Consider the following 14,911-nt stretch of genomic DNA (forward strand, 5'->3'; position numbering starts at 1 on the left):
TCTCACTTTTACCCTTCTGATTCTCTCCCCCATCCCACTGGGGGGGAGTGAGCGAGCGGCTGCGTGGTGCTCAGTTGCCAACTGAGGTTAAACAACGACAGTCCTTTTTCCCCCTTCCTTCTTCTTCCCCTAGCTTTGTATACTGAGCATGATGTCACATGGTATGGAATATCCCTTTGGCCAGTTTGGGTCAGCTGTCCTGGCTGTGCCCCCTCCCAGCTTCTTGTGCACCCCCAGCCTTCTCAGTCGGTAGAGCATGGGAAGCTGAAAAGTCCTTGACTGGTGTAAGCACTACCTAGCAACAACTAAAACATCGGTGTGTTATCAACATTGTTCTCACCCTAAATCCAAAACACAGCACTGTACCAGCTACTAGGAAGGAAATTAACTCTATCCCTGCCGAAAGCAGGACACCCAGGTTTTTGTCCCAAGCAAAGACAATTTGCTGGAATCCAACCCAGTGTGTGTTTGCATATTGTAAGCATGAGAAAACATAGTGTTAGCACTTAGAGAGTTATGGAGCCTGTGCTTCTCAGTAATTGCTATCCAGAAATTTGACTTGCTAAGGATTGACTTTAAAAGATGCATTAAATAAATGCATGTGTGAGATGCATAAGATGCATCTCTTTCATGCTAAGACTACATGGCTTTTTTACTACATGTACCTTGTGAGGAAGCTTAGAAGTCAATTATAGTTGCCACATTAAAAGCTCTGGTGGTAGAATTGCTTATAGATTTGGCAACTTGGGTCTCTCTGTGACCAGTGGCACTACTTAACTTTTCTTCTAGCTTTTATTGTTTGATTCATTATACATCTCAGATGGTACTTTTTTCACTTTTCAGTCATGTTTTTGTAGCCCAGGATTTCAGAAACTTTTTAATGTGAGGACCCCAGAAGGTTATTTAGGTTATTTAGGACTCTGCTGGGAAAACCATAGGCATTGCTCTCATTTTCTAGTTCTAAAGAAAAGGACCAAGATTCACAGGGTCACAGAGCGGAGACCGTTTTCCTGCTGTCAGTCCAGAGGAGAGAAAATCTCTCCCAGTGTCCGTTGGGAGGACATGAGTGGAGCACTTGGGTAAATAAGGTTCTTCAACCAGTGTGCACCTACCTATCCAGAGCTGATTTTTACATCTGTAACAGAAGACACCCAGTTGCTGCCACCATTACTCTTTTCTCTGCATTGGTCTTTGTGAAAAGGTTTTGAAGTGGAGGTTTGGTATGTGTGGCACATTTCTTGCCAGTGGCGCTCCGTATGGTAAGACCTTGAGCTTACTTGCATTTGTTGCTTTCTGCCTTCTCTTGCAGGAGATGTGGATTTTCTTTTCCTTAGCTAGCAATTGCTGGGGGAGCAGGAAGGAGAAGAGAGCTTAAGTGGCATGATTTATGCAAGAATTTCTGCCTTTTATAAAATGATAATAGAAAGTGATTCTAAAGAGCCTAATTCTTCCTCCCTCTGCTCCCAGTGTGAAATTGAGATGGAGAGGAGTCCTGCAAGCAGAAGAAGGAACTACTGAACTCCAAGATTCTGGGGGAAGGTGCACTTGGGCTTTTGCATGGGACTAGGTTTTTCCTCTATTAAAATGCTGGCCGTTTTTTACCACAAATCGTTTATTTGGTAGTGGGTTGTATTAATTTTTTTGTTACTTCTGTCCTCTGTCTACGCTGTTTCACTGAGTGAAAAATAGTCATAAGGGGGGGAAGGGAGGACAAATGCTGAAACATGTATCCTGACAGATGTTCCTATATATATGATTAAGAACGGAAATGTGCTCTGCGTATATCGCCTTTCATCCCACAATATGATTCAGGAGTTGACTTTTTGTTCCTAGATCACTTAGAAAATCTTTGAGGCAATTTGTAGAGATACGATTCTGATAGTTTCTTTGTTATTTATGTAGGAGTTCTAAATGCTCCCCTTCTGATTAATGACAGCTATTGATTTTTTCCTTCCCCCCCCTAGTTTTCTCAGTGGAGCTTGCTTTCCTCCTGTAGAATCAGCATCCTCAAAGGCAGAAATTACTGATTCTCAGAGAGTAAGAAGCTTGGCATTTGCCTTTTTTTAAAGAAGTGTTGTTGTTATTATTATTATTAGCCTCCTCCTTATCCTCTCTCCTTTTTCATTGTTTTTCATTCTTTTTCCTAGATTTTGTCTAACCTGTGCATTCATTCCCCTTTGTGAACAGAAACAACATCTGTGTTTTCTAGTAGATCAGCTGCGTGTAAGTGTTTAGAGTTCCCACCAATCTCTGATACCTTTCTTTCACACTGGACATGTTCATTTGCAAAATGATCACTCTCCCTTAAAAGAGTAAGGATGGTAGGTTGCTCTACCCTACATCTGTACCACAGTCTCTTTATGGCAAACCAGACATATGATATATAGGCATATAGCTCCAGGACCATTCCACTGGAGGAACTGCTGCATGACTCTCTTTGTAGGCTGCTTTGCCGTGTTGTATCTTAACATCAGAAAAACCTTTTTTGGAACGGTATGCCAGCAGAGAGAGAACTGTACGAAGGAAGTACAAACAGCACGCATCATGTCAGGGGTGTGAACAGGCATGATAGATAAAAATTCATATCATCCTAAGAACTCTCATAACTGTGTGTGCCAAAGGACTTCCTTTTCTTGCTGGTCTTTAAACCATTGATATTGTGTACTCTCGAGCCATTTGTTTTATGTCTTTATTTCCTCTTCATCGTGGTTACTGTTTTATCTGTATGCTATCTTACTAATGATTCACTCTGAGCAATCAATCACTTCATCTAACAAATTTCAAACAAACAATGAAGCTATTTTATCCAGTTTTTTCGAGGTCCCCTCCAAGCAGTATTGCAGGTATGGGTAGTGCACGCATGTGTACAGATATAAAATATCTTTTTGAGACATTAGTTTTTTAATGTTAGAAATATCTTCAGGTTAGAGGAGCATGTTCAGGTTGTTTGGATAATGGCTGTGAGCTTTCAGGGTCTCTAAGAGGAAAAATGGTAGATTACTGTGACACAGAGCTACTTGGAAAGTATCCAGTAAAAACTTGAACCTTTTCCAGGAAAATAGGCTTTGAATGTGCTGACTATAACAAGAGAGCATTAGAAGCTAATTTCTTAGTGGGTTTATTATCACATTTTACTATAAATTTGATCTCTTAAGATGTGTTGGGAAAAGAATTAAGCTAAGCATCAATATTTAGAATTGCCGTTGTAAAAATTAGTGATACTTAGATAAGAATCTTTTGCAAAGCCTTTTTACCCATTTGGCTTTAGAGTTATTTTACTCCTTACTGTAGACTGCCTAGAAGAATATACAGAAAATAAAACAAAAAAACCAACAACTTAGTAGCAACCAGATGTTATCTTTAATTGACATGTGTTAATATGTCTTGAAAGTTTTACTTTAGTTTTTACTGCTGAGCTGATTTAAATTACCATCTTCCTATACTTATTACCAAAAAACACAGTTTTCTTTTTTGGCTTCTTTGTGATTGCTGGGTTTACCCTTGCTCTTATATTTTTGTGTGTTGGATGTTTCTTAAAAACATTGCAATCTACTCTGCAATTCTGTAGGGCATATTTCTTGGTAGCTAACTGTTGCTATTTGTTTTTTTTAAATAGTTCTGGAAAATTTACAGCATAATAAAGCCTGGTGTACTGCCTTTGCAACTTTTCACCTATTATACATTGTTGCTGAAAATGTATGCGTGACTTTATGCATACTATAGTCAACTGCGATGGGATTGTCTGAAGTTAACCACGTGCTAAGAGTTCATAAATAACATGACTAAGGATAACAAATTAAAGAGAAGATGGAGGAGTGGGAAGTGAAAGCATTACAGCAACATAAAAAAAATTACGTGGTTGCTCAGTTGAATCATTTTCAGGCTTTCCTTGCAAGTTCTTAAATTGTGTCAGATTTTATGATCTAAATTCGTGGAATAGGCAGAAACGAATGTACACTTTCTTCCATAGTGGAATATTTCTGTGTGGGGAGAATATCTGTCAGTTGTCTTGCTCCTCCATATCTTTGGCATTTTGATGACTAGAGGAGACCACCTTTTTTTACCATTTTGTAGCGCTAACCTGATGCCCAGTGGGTTAAGGAATTGCCCATGTTTTTATAACTTTCCCTGTAACCAAGCAGCTGTGTACAGGCCACCCAGGAAGCTGATGATGCTTACCAGTGACACCCATGGGCAGTGGAAAAGCAAAACCAAGCTGTGACTGTTGTGGGCATTTGAATATAGTAATAGATTTCAAAGGTCTGGAAATGGCAGTTAGAGATGCGCTGTCACTTTGTCTTTACCTTCTTGAGTATGCCTATTAGCAAACAGTGATCATATACTTTCTTTCCTTTTGCTCTTTTATATTCTGAGAGCAAAAGCCTGCCCAGTGTTCCACTTGAACTCTTGTAATTTCTGGTTTTGGACCAGTGCCTCAATTTTGCTGTACAACATTGCTCATCATGTTGGAGGAGCTCATAGTCCTTTCCTGTACAAGTGCAATCCTAGTCCACGATCCTCCTCCTGTCCACGATCCTCCTCCTGTTGTTCAACTTTTAGTCCCACCTCAGTCTAACAACACGCACAATGTTATCTGTGTGCGTGTGTGGCATGGGCATGTGGGGCTATACTGGAATTTCGGGTGTTAGCTTAGATTTATTTAACAGTCTGGTTTTCATATCAGAGTGTTTTCTTTGTGCCGTTACAATGTGACTAAATTGCACCCAATTGCTGTTACATCAGTGAATGACACTTTTGTGACTGAGGGTGCCATGTTCTTTCCAGATTTCAGGTTCCCATCGTTTTCTGTGGAAGAGCTTGGTCTCTTCAGAAAAGTTCCCCATGGCAGGAAGGCTGTGGGTTTGGTTTTGTTCTCCTATTCTCTTCAGTTATTTTCAGAGCTCTCTGCAATTCAACTTGCAGTGAAAATGTGTCAGTTCTTGGCCAAGAGGGAGTTGGCCAGCCACGCTGTTCTGGGTGATCTCAAGCCACTAGGCACTGAGGTGTCATTACCCATACTACTCTTAATGCCCATATTATGTCTGGGAGGCATTAACGACGTTTGGTACATCCAAGGTGCAGTCTGTGCTGCTGTCTTGCTGAGCTATGTAGAGAAGTTCCCAACAAAGAGCAGTAAAAAAGAGGGTTTAGTGCAGTTTTCTTCAAGCTCTTCAGAAACCATCCTGTATCCATAGAGGAGGTCATATAATGCAAATTGGGTAGGTCAGTAGGTAGGTCTGTATAGATTGTACAGTACCGTGCAATGAGCGTCCCTGATATGGTATACTTTGGTCCACAGTGAAATAGTTGACAAAGGGAAAACTGTCACTGTTGATATCCTCAGGCTCTTCTCAAAGCCTTTGCCTCAAGCCACTGGCAGATTCAGGCAGGTATCTTCTTGCACTGGTTTATAGCACGTTCTCGAACAGGAACGCGAAATTCCTTGTTTAAAATGAGACTCCAGAACACAGATTATTTTGTCCGTTCCTTTTCTTTCTCTTGCTCTCTTCCTCCCTCCCTCACCAAATCTGGCATGCCAGATTGTTCCCTTGCTGTAAGGCAGCCCCATTCAAACCCTGAAGCTAAACAATACACTGTTGGGTCTTGATTTGTTTTGTTGTAGTTAATTTAAAATTCTGAGAAATGAAGCATCCTTCCATAAGAGCATCAAGCAAGCAAAATGTGTTTGATACTTTCTACAAGACAGAGTACCTTCTGGAACGACATGGGTTCGCAAGCAGGGAAAGGATTGAGCCTTCCCTCTTTCACCTGAAGAATCTTCTTTCTGGTTTTTGTTTTTTCATGGTTCCTCCTCCCACCCCCTTTTTAAATATTTTTTAGGTTTTTTTCCACTTTCCTTTTGGATCGTTCCCCTCCTTTCCCTGGCACTGATCTGGGTCAGATGACATGTGCGTGCCACTGACAGTCTGATTCCACCGCCTGGGTTGTGTTTCCAAGAGTAAGAGAAGAATCTGCGCTTTCACAGGGGGGTGTTGAGGGAGGCGTGCATGCAGCGTGCTGCACAAGTTACGTAGCGTACTGTATATGACTTGCAGTCTTTTACTTTCAGCTCATCCTTATGTAAAGATTCATGCTAGGGAGGGGAGGGAAAAATCAAGTGAACAGCGTATTGTCTCTTGATTGATTAAAGAGCTGGGTTGCGAGGTGGGAAGTGAATTTAGATTCAAGTGAAAAACAAATAAAGGTAGGACTTGAATCTTCGCAATTAGGAATTTAAAATGGAATATTTTTATGCAGAGCGAGTTAAGTTTTTATTTCTTCTTCTTCCAAAACCCTTTATACAGATGTGCAGGGGGGAGAGAGCAAACCTAGAGGACTTCTGATTTGATTTACCCTGAGTCCTGAGCAGTGACTACTTGAAAACAAAAAGAAAATTTCAGAGCTAATCTAGTTACTGTATAAACAGAAATTAGTTGGACAGTTAGTGGGCAAGCCTTAGACCTGAACAGATCTCTCTTGGGTTACATTTAACATAACTTTTTAACCTCTTTGTTCCGCCCCCCACCTTCCCATTTAGTAGCAACAAACAAACAGTCTACCCCACAATGGTTAGTATAGCACAGAGCTTGATGCAGCCCTGGTTGAGGTCAAGTACTCCAATTCGAACCTCTCAAGGGCTTTCTCTATGTGTTGCCAGTGTACTGGTAAAAATGACTTTAAACTCTTGTCAGCGCGGTTACTGGTGCATGCATCACAGTCCCACTCAAATAAACCTGTCACAACACAGAGTCAGCAGCTAGAGAAGAGTATAAGGGCAGGCCTCTAGCTTTTCATTCGAGCATCACTAAACGTGCACAGAGTGCCCAATTATTTCAGCATTATTGAGCAAGCCTACAGGAGGACCCAAGCCTTGCTACATTAGATTTTCTTTAGTAATTTGCTCAAGTACCGCTGAGGACACTTAAAGGGCTTAAAACGGTGGCTGCAACCAGTTTCCTTTTCTGGATTGTTAATTCAGGTTTTCTCTTTCAAATTAACTCTCACTGCATGCTGTGCAGTAGCGCTGGGAGAACTGTTTAACACTAATTTTCTCAATTTTCAGCTTTTTTTTTTTTTGCATTATATAACTGCTTTTATAGTTACATATATTTTGATTAGACATGTACGTGGTGTGTTTCTGCTAGAAAGAGTAAAATGTAATACCTCTGTCAGAGAAATAAAAATTTCACCAAAACTGTAAAATTCCTTTCCTTTATTCTTTTTTTTATTTTTTTGTTGTTCTTTTAATTCAGCCTGAAGTTTACAGATTGTGTTGTGTCCAAACACATGGACATTTTTAAAACACCAGGATGTTTGTGAGACTTGATTATTGGTTGATCTGATCAATCACGTTTGATGTACAGGATCAATCAGACGACCCCCGGCTCCCTGAACAAATTCAATATCTGTGTTTCATTTTTCACAGCAGCAACAACTCCAGGCCCAGCATTTGTCACATGGACATGGTCTTCCCGTGCCGCTCACTCCGCACCCCTCGGGCTTGCAGCCTCCAGCCATCCCACCCATTGGCAGCAGTGCTGGTCTCCTGGCACTGTCCAGTGCGCTGGGGGGGCAGTCCCACCTCCCAATTAAAGACGAGAAGAAGCACCATGATAACGATCACCAAAGAGGTAGGCGCTGCCAGATGGCTGTATGGCTTCATTCGTTTCTCTTTTCTTCTTTCTTTTTTTTTTAAGCTCTCCTCTAAAAAAAAAAAGGAATTTTCACAAGAATTCCTAGCTAATTGCTTCAGTATTTATTACCTGGCAGTAGCCAGAAATTGTGTTCGAATGCTAGAAATCTGGTTTTATAAATCTGGCTGTACAGTATTAATAATTAACTGTACAGAAAAGTTAACATCTGTGCAATTTATTATTTAACAGACATCAGGATTCTTTCTTCCGAGTATGATAAGTGTATAATTTCATGTAAACTAACTAGTACTTTTCTCTTTCTTTCTCCCCCCCACCTCCCCATCCCCTGCCACTGCGTCCTCCTCTCCTTGCACACGGGGGCTGCTCTGCATGCAGATAGAGACTCCATCAAGGTAGGACTCCATTTTGTAGGTGTAAGGGGTGGCTCGAAAGAGCTGCGCGTTGCGTTTTTCTGAAGTATGGCCCAAAGTGGTGGAAACAGTCACAAAGTGAAACCAGGTTGTGACACTCATGTTGATTAGCAGAACCCTGCATGGACTGTGTTATCACACTTAGAAAGTGTCTGGTAGTGGGGCAGCTAGGATTGCAGGCGATGTGCCGTCCAGTGGGTTTGGTGGAACAGCATTAAGGCTGTTCCTGGATATAGGGAAAGGGCTGCCCCGGTTCTCTGCCCAAGCTTATGAGACAGAAAGAATTAGCCAGTAGTTTTAAGTCATTTGGAGGCTGTAAACTGTAATTCTGATATATCCTAATGCAGTTATGGAAGGAGAGCTCCGTCGCTTGCAGGGAAGAGGTGGTGTGCTGCCCGCTTCCTTGCCAAACGAGTTGGAGAGGAGCGAGCTGCCATTCCATACCCTGACGAAGGTGGTACTCACACTGAGGATCCTGCCTTCCTTTATCCAAAAGTTAATTTTCAGGCTCTGAGTGACTTCGCAGCGTACGTGTGTGCACCATCCTGTGTATAAGTAGATGTAATGCACACTTTGTGGCTTGTGTAATTCTGAGCATTCAGTGATGCATACGACTATGATTCAGCATATGTACCTGCATGCTTGTCCATGCTGGATAGCCACCAGAGTCTTTCAGAGGCTCCCGGGTTTTTAATGCTGCAAGTTGGGAGGTGCATCTTGGCCCTGCCCTCTCTTGGATTGATCTGCTCTCCTTGCTGCTGCTGGTGGTTTACCGACTCGCAGCAGACCCGGTTGTTGCCAGCTATGCAGTTACCTGCCCAGCTTTCGGTAGCTGGATGTAGTTACAGAGTAGAGCCTGAGTGGCTTGCACAATTCTCAGGAGCATAAGACTAAGCCTTTTTATAGGTGATGGTGAGTGTAAAATGAAAGATACCCTTCTCTTAAAAGGGGCAAGACCTGTGCCCACCTTACTGAGCACTTGCAACCCATTTGTCAAGATTTTAGTGGTGCTTTTTTTAGGAAGATGTAATTTATTTTTGGGTTGGCCAAATGCCAGAAGAGGTGTTCTCAGCACGAGTCTTGGGTGCATTAGACAAGATTACCAGGAGCTTGCCAGGCAGATGTTACTGCTGTGCCCTAGACAGTGTCGGGAAGAGCACGGTGCCAGGCACAGGCTTTGCCCCCACCAGAGACCTGTCTGGCCAGGGCTGCCATGCAAGGCGCTATGCCTTTGCTTCTCCGGCAGCTCCAGATGGGGGCATGTCCCACAGCTTTCCCCAGCGCGCCCATTCTGCCACTGGCAACTCTGCCACGTCCCAGCTGAGTGCAACTGAGCCGATGGTTGTCAGTTTTGCTGTTACCCACATGGCCCTGCATAACAACCAAGAGCTGACAGGAACTGTCAATTTTTACTGTGAGCAGCAAAGGCACTGAAGCTGTCTATCTACCGACATAGAACAACAGCATGTCGGATTTTACTTCAGCTTCCTTGTCACGATGGCTGGAGACTGGGATTACTGCTTTATGCAGCAAGGCTGGGCGCAGATTAATGATGATTTCCCTAGAACACCCCCTGTTCGCCATGAATAGGTAGGTTTAGTCCATTTTCTTTTTTCCTGCACCCAAACAAACAAGTACAAGTAGAGCAGATATCTAAATGTGGGAATACAAACCCGCCTGTTTTTTTTATCGAGTTTGCATACCTGTACAGTTGGAACCATGAGCGTTTCACTCAAGAAAGTGAACGAGGAGAACTGCTAGTACATGCTAACTGCTGGTTTTAAACAAAATACACTAGTCATTTTTATGTAATGTTTGTGGGATGTTGGGGTGTTTATGCTGGCATGGGTGTTACGGGGAGTGTTTATACCAAAAAGGCTGATTTTGTCTGGGAATGATTCAAGGGCACTGTTATTCATACAGCTTCAAGAGGGAGAGGAGGGTGTCACTACTTCGTGCCAATTTACTTTGAAATGATAAGTAGATGTTTGTCTTGCACGGTGTTCAGGTTGTGAGTTGGCTTGTGTGTCAGCATTATGGGGCTTGCTGCCAGCTTTGCAAGGTGAAATAGTTTGCTAATTTCCTTAAATGTTTTCAGTGATGCCCAGAGTAGCAGTTAGTCACTTGTTCAATCGATCAGTCCTCCCTTAAGTGGCTCCTGGTTAAGAGAGGCTTTTTATGATTGTCTGCTGTGTGACTTGAGATGGTTTTTGTCAGCCAGAACGTGCCAGTTGCCAGCAGCTGGAGTCTGTGTGCTCGTATGAAATAATTTATTCATGCAGGATAATGCTCCTTAACATTTAACAGGTAATGAACGTGACATAAATTTCCTTCTTGCTTTTAATTTTTCCCTTTCCTCTTCTAATGTGCAAACAGGCAGCTCTGGTACTCTAAATAGTAAGTAATTTTTGGCCATCTGTCAAAAGGAAATTTCAATACAAATTTAAATTAATGGTGCCTGAAATTTTTTATAGCTCCTCTAAAAGCCTCTAATGTGCAGAAAATTCTGAATCTGCTGGTAGTAATTAGTGTAGCATGTAATGAGGATATGGGCAATGTTATACAGCCCCAGTGTAACGTTTTGATATGGTAGCAAAATTTTGATTTATACAAGGTTGTGCCTGGGTTTAATTGTGAGAGACACTTTAAAGTGTTTTCTTGCTGATACAGATTATTAAGCAGGGCAGATTTTAGAATAGCTCATAAAGTGTAAATTTACGCTTTAGTGTATGATTCAGATAATGACGGTACCCTACCCATTTCTACAAATAAAGGAGTTTGGCTGAAGTGTCCTGTTTTTTGCCACCACTTCCAGCGCTTTGGATTTGCTGGACAGTTGTCTTCGTGAAACTTTCTGTCCCTAGCTGTGCTGGACCTGACCCTCCTCCTGGTTCAGCCCAAGGAAGAGGCAATTTGCATCACTTTTCTAAATGTGACATTTTCTGCCTGGTAAGCCAGACTGGGCTCGCATCCTTCCCAGCACCTCCCTGGAGCGAGCAGTTCACCTTCCAGATCACATGAGATTGTCCAGGAGCTATTCCTAAATAATAGATCAGCATCGGCACAGCGAGCCTCATGGAGAAGGGCGGCTTTGGGAGCTCTTTGATTTCGTGTTGGATTCAGTCCTCCGAATCCTTTGCAAAGTTCGAAGTGTGGGAAAACTCTAGACGCGGTAAACTGGGTCACGGGAGCACTCTTTGTGCAGTGGCGAGGCTGTGGAGCGGACAAAGGGAAGGGAAGGGTGGCAAGAGCCAGGGCTGTGCTCAAAGTGCAGCCGTGGCTTAAGGGCTCTGAGGGAATATAATGTGTATAGACAGAAAGACAAACAAACAGCTCTGTAGTTAACCGAGCAGCTTTTCACAGAGGACTCGGTGTATCCCCTTTTCAAAGCAGTAAAACTTCTTTATTAAGAAGAAAAAAAAAAAAAGGTAAAGGATTATTCTGCAGTGGATTCTTGCTTGCTAATTGCACCCCACAAGGATTTTTCCACGTCCTGCAAGAACTGCTGATGGAGGAGGCACGTTCTTCCCAGCCCTGGTCCTCACCTACCCTCTCTGGGACAAATGTGTTGAAAGTTCCTCCGGTCTCTAACAAAGTCCCTTCTGTAAAACGTACCCTGTGAAGAAGCTAAGGAAGCATTTTGTGTGCAAAAGCACCACCTGGCAGAAAGTAGTCCAGTGCTAGCAGTCTCTTCCCGTGGAGTGAAGGAGCCCCCAGGTGCTGGCTGGGTGGCGGGCCTGCCCGAGGTAGCCAGGATGTCCCTGAGCAGGTTATTCAAGAATCTCAGTCTTCTGAATCGCTGCCTCATGGACAGGATTCAATTTGTGTAACTTTTTACTGCATCTGTTGTTAATCCAGATCTGTTGTTCTTTATACTCAGGCAGTGCATTGCCTTTTTTTTTTTTTTCTCACCTGAATTGTAAATTGTTTGGCGCAGAGACCATGCCCATACTAAGACTTGCCAACACGGTGGAGACTCTGTTCATTTTGATGCTGGGGGTTACCGTTTTAGGAGCAACAAATGCCAATAATTAAAAGCTGCAGTCTTGTGGCAGGAATAAAATAGCCTGTTGAGATTCCTCTGGGGGAAAAAAAAAAGTTTTAAATGAAAGAATCTGAAATAATGCATCAAATGGAGGTTTGGGGTGAATTTCTGTCCAACACACTAGTGAACTAGGAGAACTGTCAGGGCAAATTCAAGTGAGTTTAGCAATAAGATTAGTTTTGCTTTAATCTGTGTGGAGGCTAATAATTACATGTGGCAGATACAGGGAAAGTAGATGGGTGTGATTCCCACGTTCCATCTACATTTGTGGTGGCAGTTGTTCCAGTGCTTCTCAATTTAGCTTCTCAAGCTGTTAGCCGCTATTAAGTGTTTAGTCCTCTGTTCATTAAGTATGTAAGTGAGAGTAAGCTGCTTGCTCCTGCAGCTGTAATTTGATACTTAAAAAAAAAAGTTGTATGAGTGTAATGCTTCTGGAAAGAACAAGGTAGTTTAAAATCAAAACGCCCAACATATATTATAAGACTTTTGGATATTACCAAATGTATTTGCCTTGCTCGGACTTTGTTTTCTGTTGGTGGAGGAACACCACATAAACTGCCATGATGCACTGCTGTGGACTTTGCCTTAATTGTCAGGTTTCTTTTAAATGACAGTGCTATGAGTGTCCAGCCAAATGTCTTTGCATTCAGTATGTAATTAACGAGCCAGAGAAACATAGTTATCTGTTACACACCTAAAGAAATCTACAGAATTTATTTCCTGATAATTTTCTTGTTTTGCCACTTTAATACCGTTCAGCTGAAAAGCACTTCACAGGCTTGTTAAAATCCAGATGTTTCACACTCGTGTCATGGATTCTGCTCGTGCCTTTCTCTGTTGGGAAACGAGGTGTTGCGTGTATTTTGCTTTCTGGAATGATGAAGTGGTAGTTTTAAGCTGAGCGTATTTGAACGAAACTTTGCTCTGCAAGAGTTGTGTTTTTGATCATTGCGGGTGTTTTGGGGGTAGCGTTATCAAAATATAATGAGTAACTTCTGTTGGCTTGCGATACAGTAATTTTTTCAGTATTAATTGATATCTGCCTCTGGGCGCGTAAGCTGTGCCGAATGTAACAGGTGTCCTAATTCCAGAAAATGTGTTGTAATTGTTTGTTTGTGGAACAGATGAATAAATATCTGTGGGGCATAGCTGGTCCTCAGGTGGTGAACGTGAATGGATTAATGATGTGATTGGGTGAGACATGCTTGTTTGTTGCAGGCTCGTCCAGTAACTGTCTGCTGAAGCAGAACAAATATTAATTAGCAGGGTCCTGTTTGTTGTCTCGGTCTACCTTACGGAGCTGATTTTTTGGCACTGCTTTTTTTTTTCTTAATAACCTTTTCATGGCTAGACTTGTAGCACGTCATTCAAGCCCTGTGGTTTTTAACAGATTTTTAGAACACGAAACTGAACCTCAGGTATATAGCTCCCTGATGCATTTTTGTCTTCTTTTTTCTCCCCCACCCCCTCCCTCCCACCTGAGTTTTACATTTTTTTCTTTCATTCAGTGTCACATCATTTGCCTTTTTAATGAGGTCATCTGGGAATTTTAATTTAGTGTAGAGTATTCGTATGAGAGTAACAGCACGTACTCTGGTATCAAAGAATTAGCTGTTTCTGCGAGTTTTGATGGCTTCACCTCCTTTACCCAATAGCTTTTTTTCCCGCTTCTGTATATTAGCGGTATGCTAGCCTCTTACCTTGCACCCTTTTGCCAATTACTGCAGGGTGAGTCTTATTTGGCAGTGTGCCCACATTTGGACAAAATTGTGCAGTGCTTCTCACTATCAAACTTTATTTTGCCACTTGGTGATTTAGGGTAACTCAAATGTTCTCTCTCCAGATGCTCTCTTCAGCCAGAAGGCAAACACTTACAGGGGCTCTAATTTCTAACCTGAGCAGTCATGTCTAATTATTTCCATGGCAACAGACTGTGATGTTGATAACACAGGATTATGACTTAACGTTGTAGAGTAGGAAGAGGAAGTTTGCTGGGGTGAGGAGGTGGGTGGAAAGGTCTTCTCCAGCACAAAGGCTTTGACAATGTAATAGCTGGGAGAAAAGTAGTAAAGGGAGGGAATGAATTTGTTTATTATCTCTTTTGAAGTTCTCCTCGTTGTAACTGTGCAATTAAAATCATACTCCTGATGCTGGCATTCATGGCTTACACCAGTTTACTCATGGTGAACGTGTCTGGAATGAAGAACACATTTGCAGGTCAGGTTAAATAGGTGTTAATCGAAGTAATGAGAGAAAATAAACAATACTTACAAAATTTTTGTCGAAGCGGGACACAAACTAGATGGCTGCTTTTTGCCTTAGAGATACCTGTTGGTGCTGTGATACATTTTTTTTGTTGTATTGAGCACTTAGCATTTTGATTTTTAGTTGTCTTTAAAACCCTTAGATCCAAAGTAACTTGAAACATCCCTTATTTTCATGCAAATCAGTGGGTTCTTTGGGCATGCTGATTATCTGCTGAAGGGAGGGAAGGACAGATTACCTTCTGGAATCAGTGACATGGATGACATGCGTTGGAAGTGTCTGTCCTCTGGCTAAAGTCACCAAATGCTGGTAGTAGGTTAATGTTTGTATTAATATTTGTATTGCTCCTCCTGTGTCTTCCCTGGCACTGGGAAACAAGCATATTCCTAGTCAAAGTGTTGTCAGTCTCTTAGGTTGATTTTAGAAGAACCTGAAGGAAATGAGTAGTCTCACTGATTCCCAAGTTATTATGCAAGATTGTTGAGTGCATCATGAATTACAAAGTTTTAGCTGTGCTTTGAGGGAAGAAGCAATTA

The 14,911-nt window shown here is 42.1% G+C and overlaps 1 protein-coding gene across 1 annotated transcript in view; it reads left to right on the forward strand.

Moving 5' to 3' along the window:
- TLE4 (transducin-like enhancer of split 4) overlaps positions 1 to 14,911 on the forward strand; it is a 170,455-nt gene that overhangs the window by 117,986 nt on the left and 37,558 nt on the right. Inside the window, exons 6-7 of the mRNA XM_009328188.1 lie at positions 7,427 to 7,631; positions 8,031 to 8,047. Of these exons, the coding sequence (XP_009326463.1) occupies positions 7,427 to 7,631; positions 8,031 to 8,047 (222 nt within the window). The remainder of the gene's footprint in view (positions 1 to 7,426; positions 7,632 to 8,030; positions 8,048 to 14,911) is intronic.

Source organism: Pygoscelis adeliae, unplaced genomic scaffold, assembly GCF_000699105.1.
Source record: "Pygoscelis adeliae isolate BGI_AS28 unplaced genomic scaffold, ASM69910v1 Scaffold45, whole genome shotgun sequence".
Lineage (NCBI taxonomy): Eukaryota > Metazoa > Chordata > Aves > Sphenisciformes > Spheniscidae > Pygoscelis > Pygoscelis adeliae.